Genomic DNA, 19,028 nt, shown 5'->3' on the forward strand with positions numbered 1-19,028 from the left:
CCTCCGGCAAAATAAACAAAAGGGCCCCCCCCCCCCCAGCTTTCTGTTTGGGGAGAGGCTATGCTGTCCAGAGCTGCGCGTTTTTATTTTTTCTCTTTCAACAGCTCGAAGTGGGTTCGTAAGTGCACACAAAAAGGGCTTTCTAGGGAAAGGGGCAAATACATTTGAGGCTGACATTGGAAGCACATACAAGCCAGTGGGGGAGTAACAAAAATGAAAAAAAGTAAAAATAAGGGGCGCTTCAACCACTGCGAATTAGTCACGGGAACGACACCTGCTACGGTGACATTCACGTGAAAGGCACGGGTGACCGGTTGGTGCGGAAGGGGCTACAGTACCAGGATATTTTTTGTGGACGAGTTCTATGAAAGCTCGACGTTTTGTGGGCGTGCATTGCTGCCAATTTTAGTTCGGCGTGGCGGCCGCTAGGAGGATCGGTACTGGATCCCCCTACGGCTACGAATGCCCAAGTGCCCAGACGAGTCCCGGTGAGCACGGTAACTACGTACACGACGGAACAGACGGACTACTAAAACTCTTATCACATTGAAGGGCTCCGCAATTGTGGCGGTTTTTTTTCTGTTTTAATGCTAAAATTGTTATTTTTGTAATCCCAGGCTGCGTTTTACGAACGACTGTACTCACGGCAACAGTTGAGCAGCTTCGGGCTAACGGTCGCATAGCCCAACCAGCCTACCCGTTTCAGTCCCCGGGGCGCAGGTTCACCCTATGGTCATTGAGTAGCGTTAATGTTTAGCCACCTAGATTTTCGTATTAAATTTCACTTTGCATACATCAAGTGTTGTACAGTTAAACCTCGATATAACGAAGTCGTACTTGCGGGCGAAAATTTCGTTAAATCGAGAATTTCGTAAAATCGAGGTTTCGATTTTACAGTTAATTTAACCAGTTATTGAGGTTTAAAAACCTTGCCCATCGCTCAGAAACAACTGCTATGTAGTTACCTCTCCACTTAAAGCGAAATTTGTACTAAAACTGGCCGCGAAAATTGTGTGAATTAAGAGCCTCAACACTTCGGATAGCCGACTTCAATGGAATTCGATAGCCGACCGTAGTTCGTGTCGTCGTAAAACCGGCGCTTTTTCCGCAACGCCTCATTAAATATGATAGCAGACTAGGTTTTCACTTTTTCTTTTTTTCATTTCGTTCACTACTAAACGCCGCTGTTAGTCCATTGAACCCGCCTCCGTGCCCCGTGAACTTCACCCCGGCGAGGTGCTGGTTCAAAGTTACGCCTCTTTTCGTCCGTTCAGTAGTAGGCTTAGCCGCGGCGTTGAGGGGTGCGGCGGGCCAACAGCGGAAAGGTGCTATAAAGCTTTCTAAAGACTTTTTTCATGCACAAAGGCTCTGCAGTATGGGCGCGTGATGCAACCGCGACACTCGAAATAAAGCCATGATTGAGAATTGAGCGGAGTACACACGGACCGCTTCACTTTGTGGAGCAGCGCTTACGTGCTCCCGCTAAAGTGGAAAGCTTACATTAAATATCTTCTGGCCAAATTTGATTAAGCAATTACTTGTATGCCCGCTGAGCCCTAAAGAAACCGATTTCTCCGCATCGCAGCTGTCTAATGAGCACGTTTTGACCACGTTCGGAGAGCAATTTATTGCCACCAGCACTCAATGTTCAAGCCGTAGTGAAGAAGTCCGTAAGCAGTGCTTGGCATTTCTTGACCAGGGTGGGCTTTACGTGACGCTCGTATGCTGACAGCGCTAACAAGGCTTGCTCTTAAACATTCGCGTGCGCCTGCGTGACTCCGCAGAACGTCGATGGCATCCATCACTTCGGTGGCCGTCGGTCTACCGTCGGTTTCACTGACACTTCTACAGGCTCTTGTTCGGAACACTTTTCTTTCCCTTGGAGTGCTCATGCTGCTTATAAGACTCATCTAATGATGGACGAACAAAATATTAATGTGGTTATCAGCGAGCACAACCTAGAGCAGCAGCACCGTGAGCAAAGACGCGTAGAAAAAAAAAAAAAAAACACTTGAAGTAGGCTTTGGCAGCCTAAGCATAGAGGGCGCTGGCGTAGGCAACGATGGAGACGTCAAAATGGTGGCGGCACTATTAAACCGTCTATGACCGCTAGCGGTTTTTGAGCAGCAGCTTTTATCGCTTTTAATTGTTGTCAACCGCATAATTCACCGCTTTTCTTTTATTTTAGCCTTTTATCAGTAAATGTGAGTACTTAATGTTTTCAATGTAGGCTCTGAGAGGCAAAATAAAACGTGCCTCGACCGGAATTTCGTTCTTCCTTTCTCGCCGTGACTTCGTTAAATCGAAAGCGCCGCACAAAATTACTTCGTAAAATCGAGATAAAAATACATGGATTTAGCAAAATTTTGGTAGAAAACTGGAAAAAATTCGTTATATCGCGAATTTCGTTAAATCGAGGTTCGTTATATCGAGGTTCAACTGTAGTCGCGTTCTATGGCAACCGTGTAGTCCTGCAGCTATTGGGCGCTGCCTGAACAGGTCGCGGCGCCGCAGCACAGCCCGCAACTTTCGTGTCGACCGTTCCATCCCCGAGGCTTGCGATCGCGCTTCAAAGCACAGCAACACCTCAGCATTTTACAACAGCACAACAAGCCAAAAAATTCACTTCACGAACCCGATTATAGACGCGCGCACCGCGTTTCGCACTCAAGGACAAACCACGCCGAAGTCGTAGGCCCCACATTTCAATGAACTTTTTTTCGAGCCGCACAACTATCCGTAATCTGGCACCAATCTCAAACCATATCCCCGCGTTAACGTCACTGTTCAGAGCCACAACAGATAGAATGAATAGACTGGAAGCCAGCTGATAGCGTAAAATAAACCAGGGAAAATATCGGCGATACGCACTGAGCGCGTTGGTAGCAGCCATGGAGGAAGAAAAAGTTCCTCCATGGTAGCAGCCACATCAGGCGGCGGCCATGTTTGTTGCCACAGCGATGCCTGATCGAGAAGGCCGTTTCAGCGAACCCGGATGGAAAGCGAATCGAGTTTTAAAGCTATCGCTTGCTTCTTTTCAGTCTGTCTATTTGTGCCATTTCTGTGTTTGCGATTGACCAGCGATAAAAGCGGTGACCGGGATGCGGTAGGCTTTACATCAAAATCCATGCCGTTGAGGCTCTTCTGGAGCAGTTTGGCGCAATTTTCGCCATTTTTGTGCTTTTGGAGCAGCTTGGCGCAGGAAAATCGAATTGTATCAGAAAGGCGCAATATGCGCAGCTGTCTCACCCCTGACCAATTTACTTGGAAACTCCTCGTGGTTACCTTACCATATAAAGCACGGACTTTCATATGAGCTAGACACATGCACTCTACAGTAAGTGGTTGGTTGTCCCATTCATAGAGTTTGATACAATAATAACTAGAGTGAAAACTGGCGTTAGTGGCCTCGCGAACTCCGAGGCGGCGCTTATGCTTCGATGGGAATGATGGGTAGTTCTGGAACCGGATTGCGTAGGATCGAAACAAACCTATGGCTGTGCAAATTGTGTTTTATGGCAAAAAAAAAAAAAAAAAAAAAGAGCTCTTATTGCCCGGTTCGCAGTTTGCAAATTACATGGCAAACAAGAACGCTAGTGACCAAAAAGTGGTTTTGTACAAAATAAAACGGCACATTCGAATAAAAAGCTGATGCGGAGTCGAGGAGGTTTGCGGAGTACGTCTGCCATTTGCCTCCAGCTACAGCGAGACACGGATTTCTTTAAAACTATTTGTAAAAGTTTTGGCACTTGTAGTTTTAAACGCTAAGAAAAGTTTTGTGCTCCTAAAAAAAAGGAACCGATTACCTTTGGAGAAGTTATTCTAACCTTAATTAGTGAAATTCATCAAGCTGCGTTCCTATCAGCTGCCAGTACTGCTGGTTTACGCCATAAGAGCGGCCTTCGCATGACAGGTGGCTGTTCCAAGCACTTCGCAACCATCGAAAATACATTGCTCTGCTGAATGAGCAGCACCGCAACTCCTAATTTGCAGGCAACTTTGCCGCAAACAGCGCTGTCACTTGTGTTTTCGTGCTCACTGTGCCGGCAATGAATTCATAACCCACCCGATTCACAACTCTGGTTATAAAACATTTCCACTAGGGCGGCGGCAATGCTCGTGCAGCATTCAGTTCAAGGAGAAGCGTATTTTTGAACGCTTCTTCCAACATAGGAAAATGCATTCATGCAAGTTCAAAAGGAAAACGAAACTAGCTGCCTGATCTGATCCATAATAACTTCCGCAAGCCATCGTGTGCCAATCTGAATCCAGAACTACCCATCACGCCCATTGTGGCGGTTGATCGCAGCACCAAATTACTCTCTAGTTGTTATTGTATGAAACTCTATGGTCCCATTAAAAGAGCAAAGCAAAGCAAGGCAAGGCTATTTTCCCAGCTGACTGATACTCACTTGCAGGCAATGCAGACAATGGGGCAGGTGAAATACTGATCCGGAAATGTGCTTGGAATAGTTTTTGCAATGTTGCCGCTAAATTTTTCATTCAGTAGCTGCAACGAGAGAGAAAGGATAACAGCACAGATTATTTGACCTTCCTCACACAAGCCCCAACTTTAGCTTCCAGGTCCACAGAATATCTGCCAGTGCTAAAGGGTGTATGCAACTGTGCACAAATGTGATGAAAGTACTTTGCCCCTAGCACTTCCACCAGACCAACTGCAAGGTCACACCGAATTGTCTGTGCTTCACTAATATAAAAAGGCATTAGGTAATGAAATGCAACTCCAAGCACAGCTAGGGCACAGCCGACAACCGATTCTCCAGTCCCTACACGGTCTGAACCAACATTCAAGTAAATAGGCAGTCACAAACTCCCACTACAACAAAACTCCTTGTACACCTGCAGACCAGTTGATACTACTCTTCACTCTTGTTTTTTAACAGTGGGCTTGTTTAAGATTGAGTTCCACCCGTGCCAAGCGTCGCCGAGAGGAGGAGGAAAATGCTAGGCCAAGAAGTGTGAGGAAAAGTGGAGAGCCGACGAGCAGGTGGCGTTAGGTGCGCGTTGGGGATTGGCTGCTCCTAGTGATGACGTAAGCTCTGAGGTGCAGGTGTTCTCCTAGTTGAGAGGGACGGTGTGCTCTCTTCATCATAAGCGTTTGATCTACCAATAAGATGGACAGACCTAAGAAACGTCAAATTAAAGATAGTGAAGACCACCAGCTCCGCTGTTTTCGCAGGCTGATTCCACGAGAGATCAAACATGCGCGTACATAAGCATTTTTTGCTTCTCATTATTTCATGAGTTGTGCGCAAGACAGGGAATAGTCCAAAAGTGCAATCTGTTTTCGTCTAGTGTACGTACTTGGCAAGAGAAAAATGTTTTCTGCAGCTGCAGTTTTTTTCCAACTTCGGGGCTTTGCACCCGGCAAGGTGTAATCAGTTCAAAGAAATTTTGCATTATGCCGTGAACAACAAGTTAAGAACGAAAAGAAAAACTGAGAAATCGGACCAGACGCTAGATTGTCACTAACTTTGACATCCCCTATCTCCGTATCTAAAATAGTGACGGGTAAGGTTAGCCAGATATTCCTTATCATATCTGTAAAATATCACTTGCCTAGAAAAAATAAAATGCCAAAAATGACTGGCTGCTGTGCTTTTTCTAAAAACACAACATTAAAAAAAAACCTGTTTTTTTTTTTTTCAAAATTAAGGAAATGAGATTCTTCAGAAGGGCCAACAACCCTGCTGAAAAACATGTTGCCCAATTATGTTTGTGCCGAAATTATAAGCAGCTGAATTCCAGTGTTCAAGTGCGTCTCCATACCCTGTGCTCCGCTGTTGCCACTGCTTTTCTGGCTTTGCACTTTTATAAGAAAGTGCCTGTTCACATTCTGTGGCCATACCACAGAATTTTCAACCTCGTCCTTCTAAAAGAGAAATCCGTGTTTTTAATTTCCTTATTGCCGACGTTTCACTCAATGAGTGCTAACACAGCTATGCCTGTAAAGAAGACCCGACAAAAAAAAAAAAAAAAAAAAAAAAAAAACTTTTTGTTAAGCAAAACCAAAAAAACAGGGCATCAAAACAAAGAGTTTTGTCGGTGTTTGGACTGCTGTAACTGACCCTGTGTCGGGCGGATGCAACCGTGGGGTGCATTGACCGCGTAATAGTAATTATAGCGAGAAACTCACCGCCTCTCCTCAATGGGCCATAAATTGAGAGCTTCAAGAAGCTAATGCGCCTGCTTCACAAAATTCATGAAACTACGAATTGGAGATGTAAAAGTTGTAAAATAGTGCCTGCTGTGTTATACCTGAATGTGATGGCACGCGACTAGAACAGTGCACGCAAGCTGTGAAGAACAACCCTGAATCTAGGGAATTTGTGGCATGTGCCAGTCCGCTTGCTGACGTAATTTTCACCCCGTAAGATGAAGAAACGAAAGCAAACAAAGAGATGCCAATACGGCGTAGCAGAAAAGGTCAAAGAAATTCGTGCTAAAAGACAAAGAAGTAAAATCTTGGGAGAAGACGCAAATACGATGTAGCAGAAAAGACGTTAATAACTATCACCAGGCTTTCACCTTCAAAACACAAAAGCAGACTTCAGTGCTCGAAGAAATTTTTGTCACGCCCAGTGGTGCCACTGATGAACGGTGATTTGGGACAATTTCTGTATCAGCAAATTATTAATTTTGGAGCAATTTGGAGCACCTAAGCATCAACTGCTAGATGTGCCCAAAGCATCTCTCAACACTAAAAATTGGCCAGTATCGTCTAGCAATTGACATGGAGGTCACCTAACAGTGTCAGATTGGATGGAAAGTGCTTCAATGTGCTTTTCACACATGCGATCACAAATGAATGGCACTGCTGAAGAATAATGGTCTTCCTGTCCTTGCTAGAGGAAGACTTTGAGTCGCTGAAAACGGTTCCCAGTTGGCAGGCTCGAACATGCATTAAAAAAAGCTTTCACAATCGGCTCTCCTAATAGCACAAAAATAACCAAAAAGCCAATCAAAAAATTTTCCCGCCAACCACAAGAGCAAGTAGCCCGATTTGGCTATTTATAGCTTAACCAGGCATCCCTGGAATTAAGCAAAATGATTTTTTTTTCTTTTTTTTTTTTCAAGTATTTCGAAACAGCCAATAGATGCCACCACAAGTTTGATGCAACTAAATCCCTTGAGTATACTCCACCCAATAGCAAAATTGCAGCAAAATATGATTTACAAGGTATTTCGTTCCTCTCTGGTGCGGATAAAAGGCAACATGTAACACGATAATGATTATTGAAAGGCTTCGACAAACCTGCGTAGCGAAAAAACAACACGTCTCTCATGCCTCTTTTCCAATTTATGAACTGTTGAGGCAAGTCGTCATGTTTTACTTTTTCATTTTATTAGATGCAGGCGCTTGCAATCAGTCCTTGTGTGCACTCCCACCCTAAATTTTTTATTAGAGAGACTGGCCATTTTCACGGCCCGCTCCACTTGCGACGGTCCACTCAGCGAGCCCAGCAAGCGAAGTGGAAGCGTGCACCCGAGTGCGTCATGCATGATGCAAAACGGCGCTTCCGCTAGCTCTCGGAGCAGAGAAGGCCGGCAATAAACGCCACCTCGAAGTATCTATTGTTTATAGCAGGAACCATTGGAAGTTACGGCAAGCAGGAAAGTCTTTAGTCGTGGTGCGCCAACGCTGCAATGACTTGCTAGACAAAAACACTGCATTGGTGGTACAGCGACAGCACCAACCAAACTCTCTTCTCTGGCACAGAAACAGCACCAGTAGGCCGTGGCAAATGCAATGACGGGTGCTAGGGAGTTCGAGTTATCAAGCCGTATACATGTATACAGACCACTGTGAAGTAGGTAGTCTCCGTGATTGGCGCGGCACAAATCTTGGCGCACTTTTGGTGCACTTGCTAGAGAAATCGTGGTTTTTTTTATCAGGATGGCGCAGGATACCTCATTTTGCGCAAATTGGCGCATTTGGCGCAGAAGTTGGAGCACTGCACGCCTTGTTGGCATGCTAATATTCCTCCCCACATGCGCTTGCCAACGTGACCTCGATGCTCCCTTCCGATCCTCCCAGGCCCGCACAACCACCCCCCGAAGACACCCCTGGGTCACAGAATTGCGCTCCCATTAACAGCTCACCTTCAGGGCCTCAAACACGACCTCCACGGGCCTCGCCGAGCGCACGCTCGAGTTCTCAATGGTCCTGACCACAGCCGCCCGAAGTCCGTCGAAGCAGGTGGGTAGACTCTTGGTGCGGATGCCGACGTACTCCAGGGCACTGAAGGCGTCGAAGTTCTGGCCCGTCTGCCCAAAGCGGAACTTGAGCTCCTCCACGGGGGACCGGCCGTTCTCTGGAGAGAGAGGGAGGCAAAGTGAGGAGCCTTTAAGAGCGGAGGAACAGAGAGGTGTGAGATGGGCAGGGCGATGTTTCATTTCCAAGTTCCTGCAAGCAGGGTACTTCCGGCGTGAGGCAGAACTTTGAGTAAACGTGGCGATAGGCCCCTCTCCATACCTACACTGATATACAGGTACTAAACCACATTTGTTTATGAACAGAATGCGAAGAACTGGTCTAAGGAAGCACTGTTCCATTAAAAAATGGCTGATGACTACTATACTCTCTAATGTGAAATTTGTGCGAAGCGTGAACTGCTATCTTCTCGGTCTCAGAGCATAGCTGCTTGCCCTCAGGAAGTGACTGCGCAATGAGCGAACGCATGGCGGCGCGCGCTACTCTGCTATTATCTTGCGGCACGTTGCGCCGCCAAGCCTGTTGTTGTAAACTGCGTTTGAACCTCCCACACAAATGTCACGCGGTTCAAATGGGCCACACAATGAGTAGGATGCAGAGGTACCAATGTGCATGCATCACGCAGCGTGCCTTGGGCACGGCCTTGGCATACCGCCCTACCCCTCCCACTTTTGCCACACTTTTGCCATATTGAGTTTGTTTTAAATATTGAGCTGTCCAACAACTTGTTTTTTTTTTTTCTCAAGAGTACGCGCTGTTTTCATGCACTGTTCGCTGCACCTTGCCACGGTTCCCTGGCCTATGTCAAGCTACTGCAGTGGCTTATAGCTAGGGAACCCGTCCAGTGTTTTTGGAAATAAATTTGATTTGATTTGATTTGATTTGATTGCGAATATTGCGGCAGTATAGTAAAAGCTAACCCAGCAGAGGGCGCTACGTGTAAAAGGAAATTCCCAGCCGGCGGTGACTTGGAAACGGAATGTCGTATGGGCAGGAGTGGCAGGACTGGCATACATACCACCCGCGAGTGGTGTGGTGTGCATGGTCTCGTGGAAGACGATGACGGCGGGCCCCAGGGAGGAGATGGGCCCCGCAATCTTGCAGCGCTCCTTGAGCTCCTTGAGCTCGACGGCAAAGTGGTCCACGTACGCGCGCGAGGCATCGCCCAGGAAGGCAAACATGTCCGTGCCTAGTCGCTCCGCCCTGGTCCGGTAGATCACGATGTCGGACACTGCCAAGATCTGCATGCACGGCAACAGCACCGGCATTAAAAAGGCAGCCAACCAATTTTGTCGAGTACACGCCCTCTGTCCCCAATGAAAGGGCATCATTAAACACCTTAAAGGCCAACTACGGTATGCTCATTTTTCCAACAACATAAAAATAGGGTTATCTAATAGCGCTAACCGCGTCTCGAAGAAGAATGCGCACAATGCAAATGGCTCGTGAAGACTGGCATTTTTGGAAACGAAACTGATAAAAAAAGGCCCTAAGAACCAGTCGGGCTTGTTGGCTCATGTCAATATTTTCAGCGCAGACACACGAAGGACGAAGAAGAACGTCGTACACCACAAGCAGTCAGTGCTTGGGGTGTATAACGTTCTTCTTCAGCGCTAAAAATATTGAAAAAAAAAAAAAAAAAAAAGGCAGCCATTACCGGCGGCTGGACATGACAAAGGTGATGGAACAAAAGTGGTCGCGCCCGTACCAGTGGCCGCTCACAGCTATTTCCAAATGCATGTGGTAGCATCGCGTTTCGCATTGTTATTTCTGCACAAGAACTCCCACTAACGTTTGCCTGTGTTAATGAGGTTAGATGCAATTCCGACATTGCGGTGCTATCAACCGAGATGAAGTAGACCGCCTGAAAGTTATTTTTGCATCAGAGTAACTGCCGGAGTAGCGATTCGTAGCACTGCGAGTAAAAAAGCAGGTCCAGATTTACAAATCTACTCGCTCGTACGATATCGAACGGCAGCTTTTGGTTAGCCGATGCCTCAGCTATCATATTGCTCTTTTTGAAGGGAACAAACCGTGGATGGGGGTGGAGATCAATCACAAAACTATTTTTGCTAAGTAGTTGCATGCAAGGAGCTTTGTGAATATCGGCCCAGTATTTTTGACCTCACTGCATATTGAGGATCGAACGGTAAAATTAATCTGAAACCGTGTCAGCTTCGACAGCTAGATAATACACTAAACACAAAAAAAGTTACCTACCACTATTTTCTACTTTCACCAGAGAATGCATGCAGTCGATAACATTTTACTTTCAAGAACTAAATCTACCTAACACTCTAAAAAAGTAAATACTAGTTTGTTTCAGGATTTAAAAACAAAAAAATTGGGTAGTTTATCGTTTAGGAGAGGCAGTTACACTAGCTTTTGCACATCGCGAAGACGACCGCTGATCTTTCAGCGGATGCATTTATTACCACTGGATGTATTTATTACCGGTAATGGAAAGCGAAGATTTTTTTATTATGGCCGTAATTTCGTTAAAACAAGGTTCACTATGCTATACTGTGTCTCAGTTATTTGTTCAAAGTTTACGGTAACATTTGCATAACTGTTATTGCGACAAAGCAGTCTTTCTAATAAACGAAAATTGTATTTCGTCTTCACTGCTCCTTTGATTTGTTTTCATGGCCCTTTTAATGCAGCTACTGTGTTTTTCTCAACAACGTCCACTGTATTCTGATAAGCCTTTTGCTGCGCAATGTAGGCGTGCGGGCAATTAAATTCCACTTTCGCCGTGTTTCCACGGCTTATGAGCCATCTGTTATCTCCAGGTTTGCGGTAACATCGGTGTCAGTGCTACTGGACAAAACAGTCTCTTTAATGAAGAACCAAACGTGTAGTGCTATGTTGCCTTGACGGCCCCCTTCCGAACCGAACCGAGCTTGCCTTGAGGAGGAGACGCGTGCGCTGGCACTCGTTGTCGGCCAGGCCCAGCAGGCCCTCGGTGTCGATGGTGAGCAGGCCGCTGTCGGGGCAGTGAGCCGCCCACACCCCGACGGTGCACGACTGCTGCTGGGGCGACACCTGGAACACCCGCTGGCCCCCGAAGAAGGCCTGGTTCAGGGTGTGCGACTTGCCCTCGCCGGTGTTCCCGAAGATGGACACCACCTTCACAGGCGTCTCGGGCTCGCACTCCAGCCGCGAGGCAAACTCGGCCGCCGACGACACCTGCCATTGAGGTAAGGAGAGGGAGGGAAGAAGAGAACATCACCACCACCCTCCCCAAGAGGATTTGAGACAGAAGCCCGACCTGTTTCTAACAAAAAGCACGGAGGAAATGGCCAGGAATGTCATTTTTAGGACTATTACGAACGTCTTTCCCTTTTCAGAAAAGGTCACAAGCCAATTTTTGGGACATGGGCTCTCTGGAATACTTTGTAGCTCCTGATATTGGAGAGCTTTGATTCATGCTATCCCGTCTATGCTAGGCGTTCATGATGAAGAAGTGGGCATAGGAAACCTAATGAGGACACTGTATCAGTGCTGTACCCCTTCCGCGGCATGGTCAAACAAAGAAATGTGTTCCTTGAAACGCAGATTAATGTGCACGCGTTTAAAATTAACGAGTTGTTGAGTTTTTCTTTTTTAATTCCCCCCCATTTTACCTCCTCTTTTTGGCGCATGCACCGATGTGGTACCCTGTATTTGTGCCTAGTAAAATTCAGTTGAGAACTAACATTTGTCCCGTGCATTTCTTCCTTGGGTCTCACCTTACAGCACTAGTACAATGTCCTCAGTATCAAATAACCAACCAGCCCAACTTTTCATCCTGAATTCGTGTTTCAAATTCGTGCTCATTCGTGTTTCAAGCTGCCCCGATACACAAGGCCAGTTGAACAAAAATGGCCAACTTTCTGCCTCAAAACTGCTTGTCCGCTCCGCCTCATATTCCCAGCAACAAAATTCTTGCAACAGTGATACACTTTGACTTCTCCGCTAATTTCACTCCAATGAAGCCAGAATTTAACTTGCAAAGACCAGATGTCTGCCTCCGCAAAAACCTATTGTTTTCCCTACATGTTAGGAGTGCATTTGCTGAATGTCTTATGCTGTGCATAGAGCCTAGTATGATGACGATGATGACAGCGGGGATGATGACAGGAAACATTGGTGACAACAACACAAAGCCCATCATCAACATGTAGGAAACTTTTCAACATCCAGATAACTCGGTGGTTCTGAGCACAGCATCGTGGGTGTGACTCCTTGCCACAAAGGCAGCTTCGTTTGATGAAGGTGAACAACAAACACGCTTGGGTGAACGACGTATTGTCTCATGTTAAAGATCCCCTGATGGTATAACCTGCAGCGCTTTACTATGGCGTGCAGGATTCAATGGGAAAGAATTTATTTTCACGCATATAACTTGCACAAATAATAAACAAATTGGGTCTACTGCATTTGCGCTGCGCCATGATGTAAGTGTAGTCACGAGCTGATACTGCAATGTTTCTGCTGCTATTCTAGCTGACTTACTGTCAAAAGCCGAAATAGAACAAGATTTTGCTGTTCAGTATTGAACCCACACTGCCCTACCTTTATTGCGAGCACATTTGCTGTTCGAAGGTTGGAAGAGAATAACATAACAGGCACCACACTTGACGCAAGCGAGAGGGAAGCTTCTGACAACCTAGCAGCTATCTGCAAGTAGTCAGCTGAGTAGGTGTACCTTGCTAAACAACGATACAATTTTGTAGCTGCATCTTTTTCCTTGGTGATGCACTCTTCAGGGTTAAATAAAAGAAGGCTTGACAACTTCTGGTGTATTTGCTATCGAGATAAACACTAGATAATTGCATAGTACTCCTTTACTGTGAAGATCCATAGGTAGCATTATGTGGCCAATGGGATCTTTCTTCGTGGGATCTTTCTTCCCCCCGGGGCTTTTTTTCTCAGTGCTCAGCATGGGTGTGGGGACTATACGCAGCAACAGGTTATACGTGCATTAGTACAGTACATAAATTTGGGTAGCATTTCGGCTAGCGTACCCGCAAATTTTCCCGCCATTTTTTTCGCGGAGCTACCATGGTTGCCAGACCAGGACTGCCCTCTGTTGATTAGCTCGCATCATCCGTAAAGGCCGCGGATCTGTCAGCCCGCTCTGGGTATACAAACCCCTGCACGCTCGCGCTGCGGGCTCGGGCTCTAGCCCGGGTTTTTTTTCGCTTCGTCCCCATGGTTGCCAGACTAGGACTGCCCTTCCCTTTACGGACTGCCTTTACGGGCCCCATATGTTTGTGGTACCTCCCGTGGGGACGAAACGAAAAAAAAACCTGGGCTAGAGCCCAAGCCCGCGGCGCGAGCGCGCAGGGGTTTGTAACCAAAGCGGGCTGACAGATTCGCGGCCTTTACTGGCCCCATACGTTTGTAGTACCTCCCGTGGGGACGAAGCAAAAAAAAACTCGGGCTCGAGCCCGAGCGGCGAACGCGCAGGGGTTTGTATATCCAGAGCGGGCTGACAGATCCGCGGCCTTTACGGATGATGCGAGCTAATCAACAGAGGGCAGTCCTGGTCTGGCAACCATGGTAGCCCCGCGAAAAAATGGCGGGAAAATTTGCGGGTACGCCAGCCGAAATGCTACCTAAATTTGAACCTTTCAGAGCAAAAAACCGCTGGCAATGCCTCCCAAAGTTCTGTTACACAGACACTAACTTAAGAGCGATCTCCGCACGATGCAACCTCGGCTGATCCCTGATGAGCTTTACTGATAGCAATCTGCTTTGCCAGCCCTGCTTTGCTTGCAGTGCGATCTGCAACCACTGGCATAAAATGCACCAGTAGAACAAACGAGTAACAACCATTGTCATAGACACCAGTCAGTCCGTATCCAGCTTTCAGCTATACAAGCATCAACGTACACAAGTAAACAATGCCGGCACAATATTCATCTGCTCAACTATCATATTTTATTTCTCTGCATTTCCATTGATTAAAACTTTCTGAATCTACCTCTACTTTGCTGAGGTTGAGGAACTTTCTTGTTCTGTGACACTCTGTTTGCCTATGGAAAAATGTTGACAGGAAGGGCCTGCGGAATCTGCTTGCAAGAAGCTACGGTAGAGCTGATTTGTGCACGGTAGTTCCACAATTTTGCATGAAAACACAGCTTTTATTGCCGGAACGGGACGCGCAGTTGCAGTAGCTCTCTCGGCGCAGCTTACAAGCCCAACGAATAGCAAATTAAGCATCACACCCACTCCTGTCAATGCCTCCTGTGAAAACCGTATTTATCTTATCTTTTTCACTCGCTGCTTGAGTACCAAAATGACGGAAACACGGCGAAACGAAATTGAGACTCCTCTGTCGCGAGGCTGCTGGTCCTGCACAGCAGTGCAAAACAAACCATCATGTACGATAGGGCGCTCACTGCAATTACAACACAAAAACGCTTCGTCAATCCCGACCATCTGTGCATTCCCCCACATGGTGAATCGGAAAGACTAAGCGCAACCACACGAAAAAGAAAAAGCAACAGATGGTCTCTTTTTTTTGCCTGCTCAAAGCAGCTCTGAGCAGCTCCAAGCAGCTCCATATTTTATTTGCCCATATAACATCTATGGCGGGAGCAGTTTTGGGCTGCCTGGAACTGCTCAGAGCTGCTCTGAGCAGGCAAAAAAAAGAGACCTAGACCGAGCAGCTGTGTCTAGCCGAAGAACAGCAGATGAAAGAACCACTTGTTTGGCCTTTTTTAATTCTAACACCCCTGAATCTAACAGCGTTGTATTCGATACTCGCTTTTTCGGTGCACACGGATCGCCGTGTACGGGCAGGTCACTATCAATAAGTTGTGGGCTGATCATGGTGCCTCTAGCAGCAATGTCTCCCTCTGCCGAGTTGTTGACACAGCAACCCTAGCCTCCACTTCAGCACTTTGCCAGTTTGCTACCCCTAGGGCCCAAGCTTTAGTTTTGTGACAGCCTCAACTGTATAATAGAGGTCCCTCAAGTTTTTTTCCATGCTTAGCATTCTTTGCTGAGCACCTACCCCCGCAGCCAGGACCGTGTGTTTGCACAAAAACTTATAACTGGTGTAACACATTTAATCGTTATGACAGCATAAATGGAGATTATAGGTTGGATGCAATATTGGATACAAATACTTGGTTGGATCCAAATACAAAAACAATACTTTTCTTTAAAAAAAAAAAGTATTGTTTACGTATTTTTGTATTGTATACATCTCATCTAAAAAATAAATAAACAATGAAAGCTGAAGTAATAAAGCTTGAAAAAGAACGTCGGAGAGACAAATAAAAATATTATGAAAACAGACCGACTGATTGCTATGCCTTACATCTGCAAAAAAATACGGCATTGGTGAGGCTAAGGCAGTTAATTGCAGTTAACTTAAAAAAAAAAAAAAAAAAAAAACAACCCAACATATTCGGTTACTCACAGCCAAATCTGGCTATACAAGGTCACAATGAAGAGAAGTGGCATATGAGTGCTGCACATTAATAGCCAATCCTCTGAATTTGTGCATCTGTTTTTTTTTCTGGCAGCAAGAACAGAGGTGGCACCAGCCTCTCACCTGCAGCACCTCCTTGTCGTCCACGAGCAGCGTGCTGGTCCGTGTGGGAGCCTTGTGGGCCCCATGTGAGCCCCCGCTGCTGTGGGTGTCGCTGACAATGTCCGGCTCCATGAGGGACCTGAAGTCCATCATGGCTCCCTCCTCATAGGACGAGCTGTCGTACGCTTCCGCCGACAGGTACTGCTCCTCCTCGTCCTCCTCCTCCGTTGCCACCTCGCTTCGCTGGGCCTGCCGCTGGAGGTAGTGTTGGAAGCGCACCTGCCACCCGCATCCGTTCGGGGGAAAGAAAGAGGAAACGTCGCTCAACTTTCACAACCAATGCTGTGAAAGTCAATGTGAAGACAAAACGCAACTTTGCTCAGTTTAGAAGAACTAGCCTTTGGCAACGCACTCAGCTCCATTCTGGCCACAAAAGACGTTTTTAAACAGAAAAAAAAAAAAAAAAAAATCAAAACAATAATGAAAAACTTTCAAATTTTATGCTACAGTGGCACAACACGGGAAGGTGTGAGATAACATGGGGCAGCACTAAAAACATAGTTTTCAGTGAAGTCAACTGCTGGTTAGCATGCCAGTGATGCAATCAAACAGAACTAGAGGCCCCCACCACTACGACCGTCCAGTCATGTTTCTTGGCGGTGGATTTGGTTGATGATGATGATGGGTGGATTTTAATGGCGCAAGGCGATCTGGGGCAAAGGGCACCAAAAAGAGTGGTTAGCTACAGTGGATTTGGTTGGTGGCACTTAATAACTGAAACAAGATTCTTCTGTGAAGTCATAGAAAAGCTACAAGTGGCTGGGGAGTCGCCACTAATTCATCTGCCGATTATTTGTTTGAAGTTTGCAATAAAGTTGGTATCACTGTTACTGGGACAAAACAGCCTTTTTAATGAAGCAAGCTATTTTGTCTTCTTGGCCCCTTTAATTAAACCACAAAAGAAAAATAACCAAAATAAGAGCAGAATCGTTCTGACATCAGTAAGAATTAAATAAAAAAAATTGTTTAGAAGAAGCCAGCTGACCATTGAAACAAAAGACTAAGGGTTTTAACAAAGAAGTGACAGGGACACTGGTGAACAGGCAACTGAATGTTTCTTACAAAGGTCAAACATATATATGTAAAGTGAATGATTAAGCATTCACTTTACGTATATATGATACGCCTTCCCTTTACGTATACTATATGTTTGACCTTTGTAAAAAATGTTCAGTTGCTTGTCTAGCAGTGTCCCTGTCACTTCTTTGTTAACCCTTAGTCCTTTGTTTCAATGTTCACCAGGCTTTCTCTAAACTTAATACGTGCACCAACTAGACCAGCAACAAAGTTTCTTGTATTAAAAAAAAGTTATACAGTATGTCAAACTTTGTTCACTGCTACCCCCCTTGTACCAGCCACCTTTCCTCCAAATGCAATGCAAACTGGCAGATTCCTACAGCTGCAGCAGTCATGCACAATCCTGGGGGGCTTTCTGTACCAGCGATCCCACAAAGCAGGCCTTTGTCAAGTGTCTTTGCCAAACAAGCAATTGGCAATGCTCTCGAAACTTCACAAACAGACATTCAGAAAATAAACTTTGCTGTCAGCAATGATGCAGCCCAAGTGCGGCAAACATAGTCTCTGTATGTCCGCCAACTACTGGAGAGACCATGCATGGTCGTATTGTTGTTTCTGCACGACTGCTACCCCGCAACAGCACATGAGATTTGCCAGCCACAAACTGGCATTGCATGCTGGAAACCCGAGGTGGCGCCACACAACAACGGCAGTTAGGATCGCCAAGATGGGCCCCAGGTTTCCCATAGGCTAGAAGCATTTTTACTTCGGTAACTGCTGTTCTTGTTCTTGGTGTTAAACAAAATAGACCACAAAATGAGACCCCTTGTAAAGTTTTGGAGCCACAGTTCCCTCAGAAAACATGGGCTATTATCAAAACTTCAACAGAACTTCGGTTGTTAACATGTTGATGTCTTCCCTTTGTCCCGGCGAGTTTGCACTGTTCTGTCACCATGAGAAGCATACCAACTGGCCCAGTTGTCGACCTGTTTCTAAGCATCCTGTTCCCAAACAAGTGCTGCTTCGCCAGTAGCCTTCTCCAGTGCGCCGTACCTTGACGTGGGCGAACCTCTTGCTGAGTAGGTGTATTTGGTGGTCGCAGGCGTAACAGAGGCTGCGCTGGCAGGTGTGGCAGCGGATGTCGGCGAGGTTCTCGCCCAGGCAGCTGAAGCCCGAGCAGAGAAGCTGCGGGTCGGGCGCGGCCACGGGCTGCCGGGGTGCGTGCTCCCGGAAGCGGCCCTGCTCGTGGATCAGCAGCTCACAGCCCTCGCACTGGTTCGTGCCACAGTCGGCGCAGTAGTACAGCGCACTGCAGTGAGGAGTGGGAGGAACATTACTGTTACAGTACCAACAAAGCCCCTCTGATGCAAATTCCCGCTAGAATGTTGAGTTTTCAATGCTGGAAGCATGGGATTTCTTCAATATACACCAGCTGATAAACTCTGCTCCAGAATTTGGGCCGTGCAAGTGCCCCCGCCTCATTTGAAGCTGAGAGGCAAATGTCTGGGCGCAGCAAATAGTGGACAAAACTGAACTTTGCTAGACATCTACCTGACAGCATAGCATAATGTAATAAAGCTTGCCTTTCACATTAGGAAACATTAAATTAGGAAATGTTCACTGGTGTTTCTGTGGTTTCTCTTTTATGACTTACGGCAGCAGTGCCGCTTGAACTTTTTGTTGATAGATGGCAGGCTAGACACCTTGCCCGTTTGTTTTTCCCAAGCACAGGGGGGGAAGGGGGCAACTGCGGACCGGATTTGGTACATGGTTCCTAAGGGGGTTTCACAACTGATGTGCAAGGCATAACCTCAGCCTGTGCCAACATGCGAAGCAGAGGACTGTCTTTAGTGAGCGGCAATGGTTATGACAGCAAATGATGCAAAGAAAAGCAACGCCACACAGACAGCACAAAAGCCAACCAAGTGTATTCAGTGCGGTTTTACAGCGCTAAAGCACCAGTGTACTGCATAGGCCTAGACTAGAGTAAGGTGGAGGCAAAGCGTGATGACAATAAAGCGCACATGGCTTGATTGATTGATTGTTGGGTTTAACGCGCTGACGCAACGCAGGTGATGAGGCGTGCCGTAGTGGAGGGCTCCGGATTAATGTTGACCACCAGGGGATCTTTGACAACGTGCGCCGAAATCTCGTTCACACGGACGTTTTTGCTTTTCGCCTCCA

At 46.5% G+C, this 19,028-nt stretch overlaps 1 protein-coding gene across 4 annotated transcripts in view; it reads right to left on the reverse strand.

Annotated features, from left to right (window-relative positions):
* The window catches only part of LOC144149513 (zinc finger FYVE domain-containing protein 1-like), a 56,870-nt gene that overhangs the window by 22,497 nt on the left and 15,345 nt on the right, over nucleotides 1–19,028 (reverse strand). For all 4 annotated transcript variants that reach the window (XM_077681119.1, XM_077681118.1, XM_077681116.1 and 1 more), the window contains 6 exons: nucleotides 17,898–18,153; nucleotides 15,789–16,046; nucleotides 11,144–11,425; nucleotides 9,255–9,477; nucleotides 8,125–8,336; nucleotides 4,413–4,510 (listed from right to left, as the gene is read on the reverse strand). In XM_077681119.1, coding sequence (XP_077537245.1) covers nucleotides 4,413–4,510; nucleotides 8,125–8,336; nucleotides 9,255–9,477; nucleotides 11,144–11,425; nucleotides 15,789–16,046; nucleotides 17,898–18,153 — 1,329 coding nt within the window. The remainder of the gene's footprint in view (nucleotides 1–4,412; nucleotides 4,511–8,124; nucleotides 8,337–9,254; nucleotides 9,478–11,143; nucleotides 11,426–15,788; nucleotides 16,047–17,897; nucleotides 18,154–19,028) is intronic.

The sequence above is a fragment of the Haemaphysalis longicornis genome, unplaced genomic scaffold, assembly GCF_048455015.1.
Source record: "Haemaphysalis longicornis isolate Haplotype H1 unplaced genomic scaffold, Haemaphysalis longicornis Haplotype H1 scaffold_8, whole genome shotgun sequence".
Taxonomy (NCBI): domain Eukaryota; kingdom Metazoa; phylum Arthropoda; class Arachnida; order Ixodida; family Ixodidae; genus Haemaphysalis; species Haemaphysalis longicornis.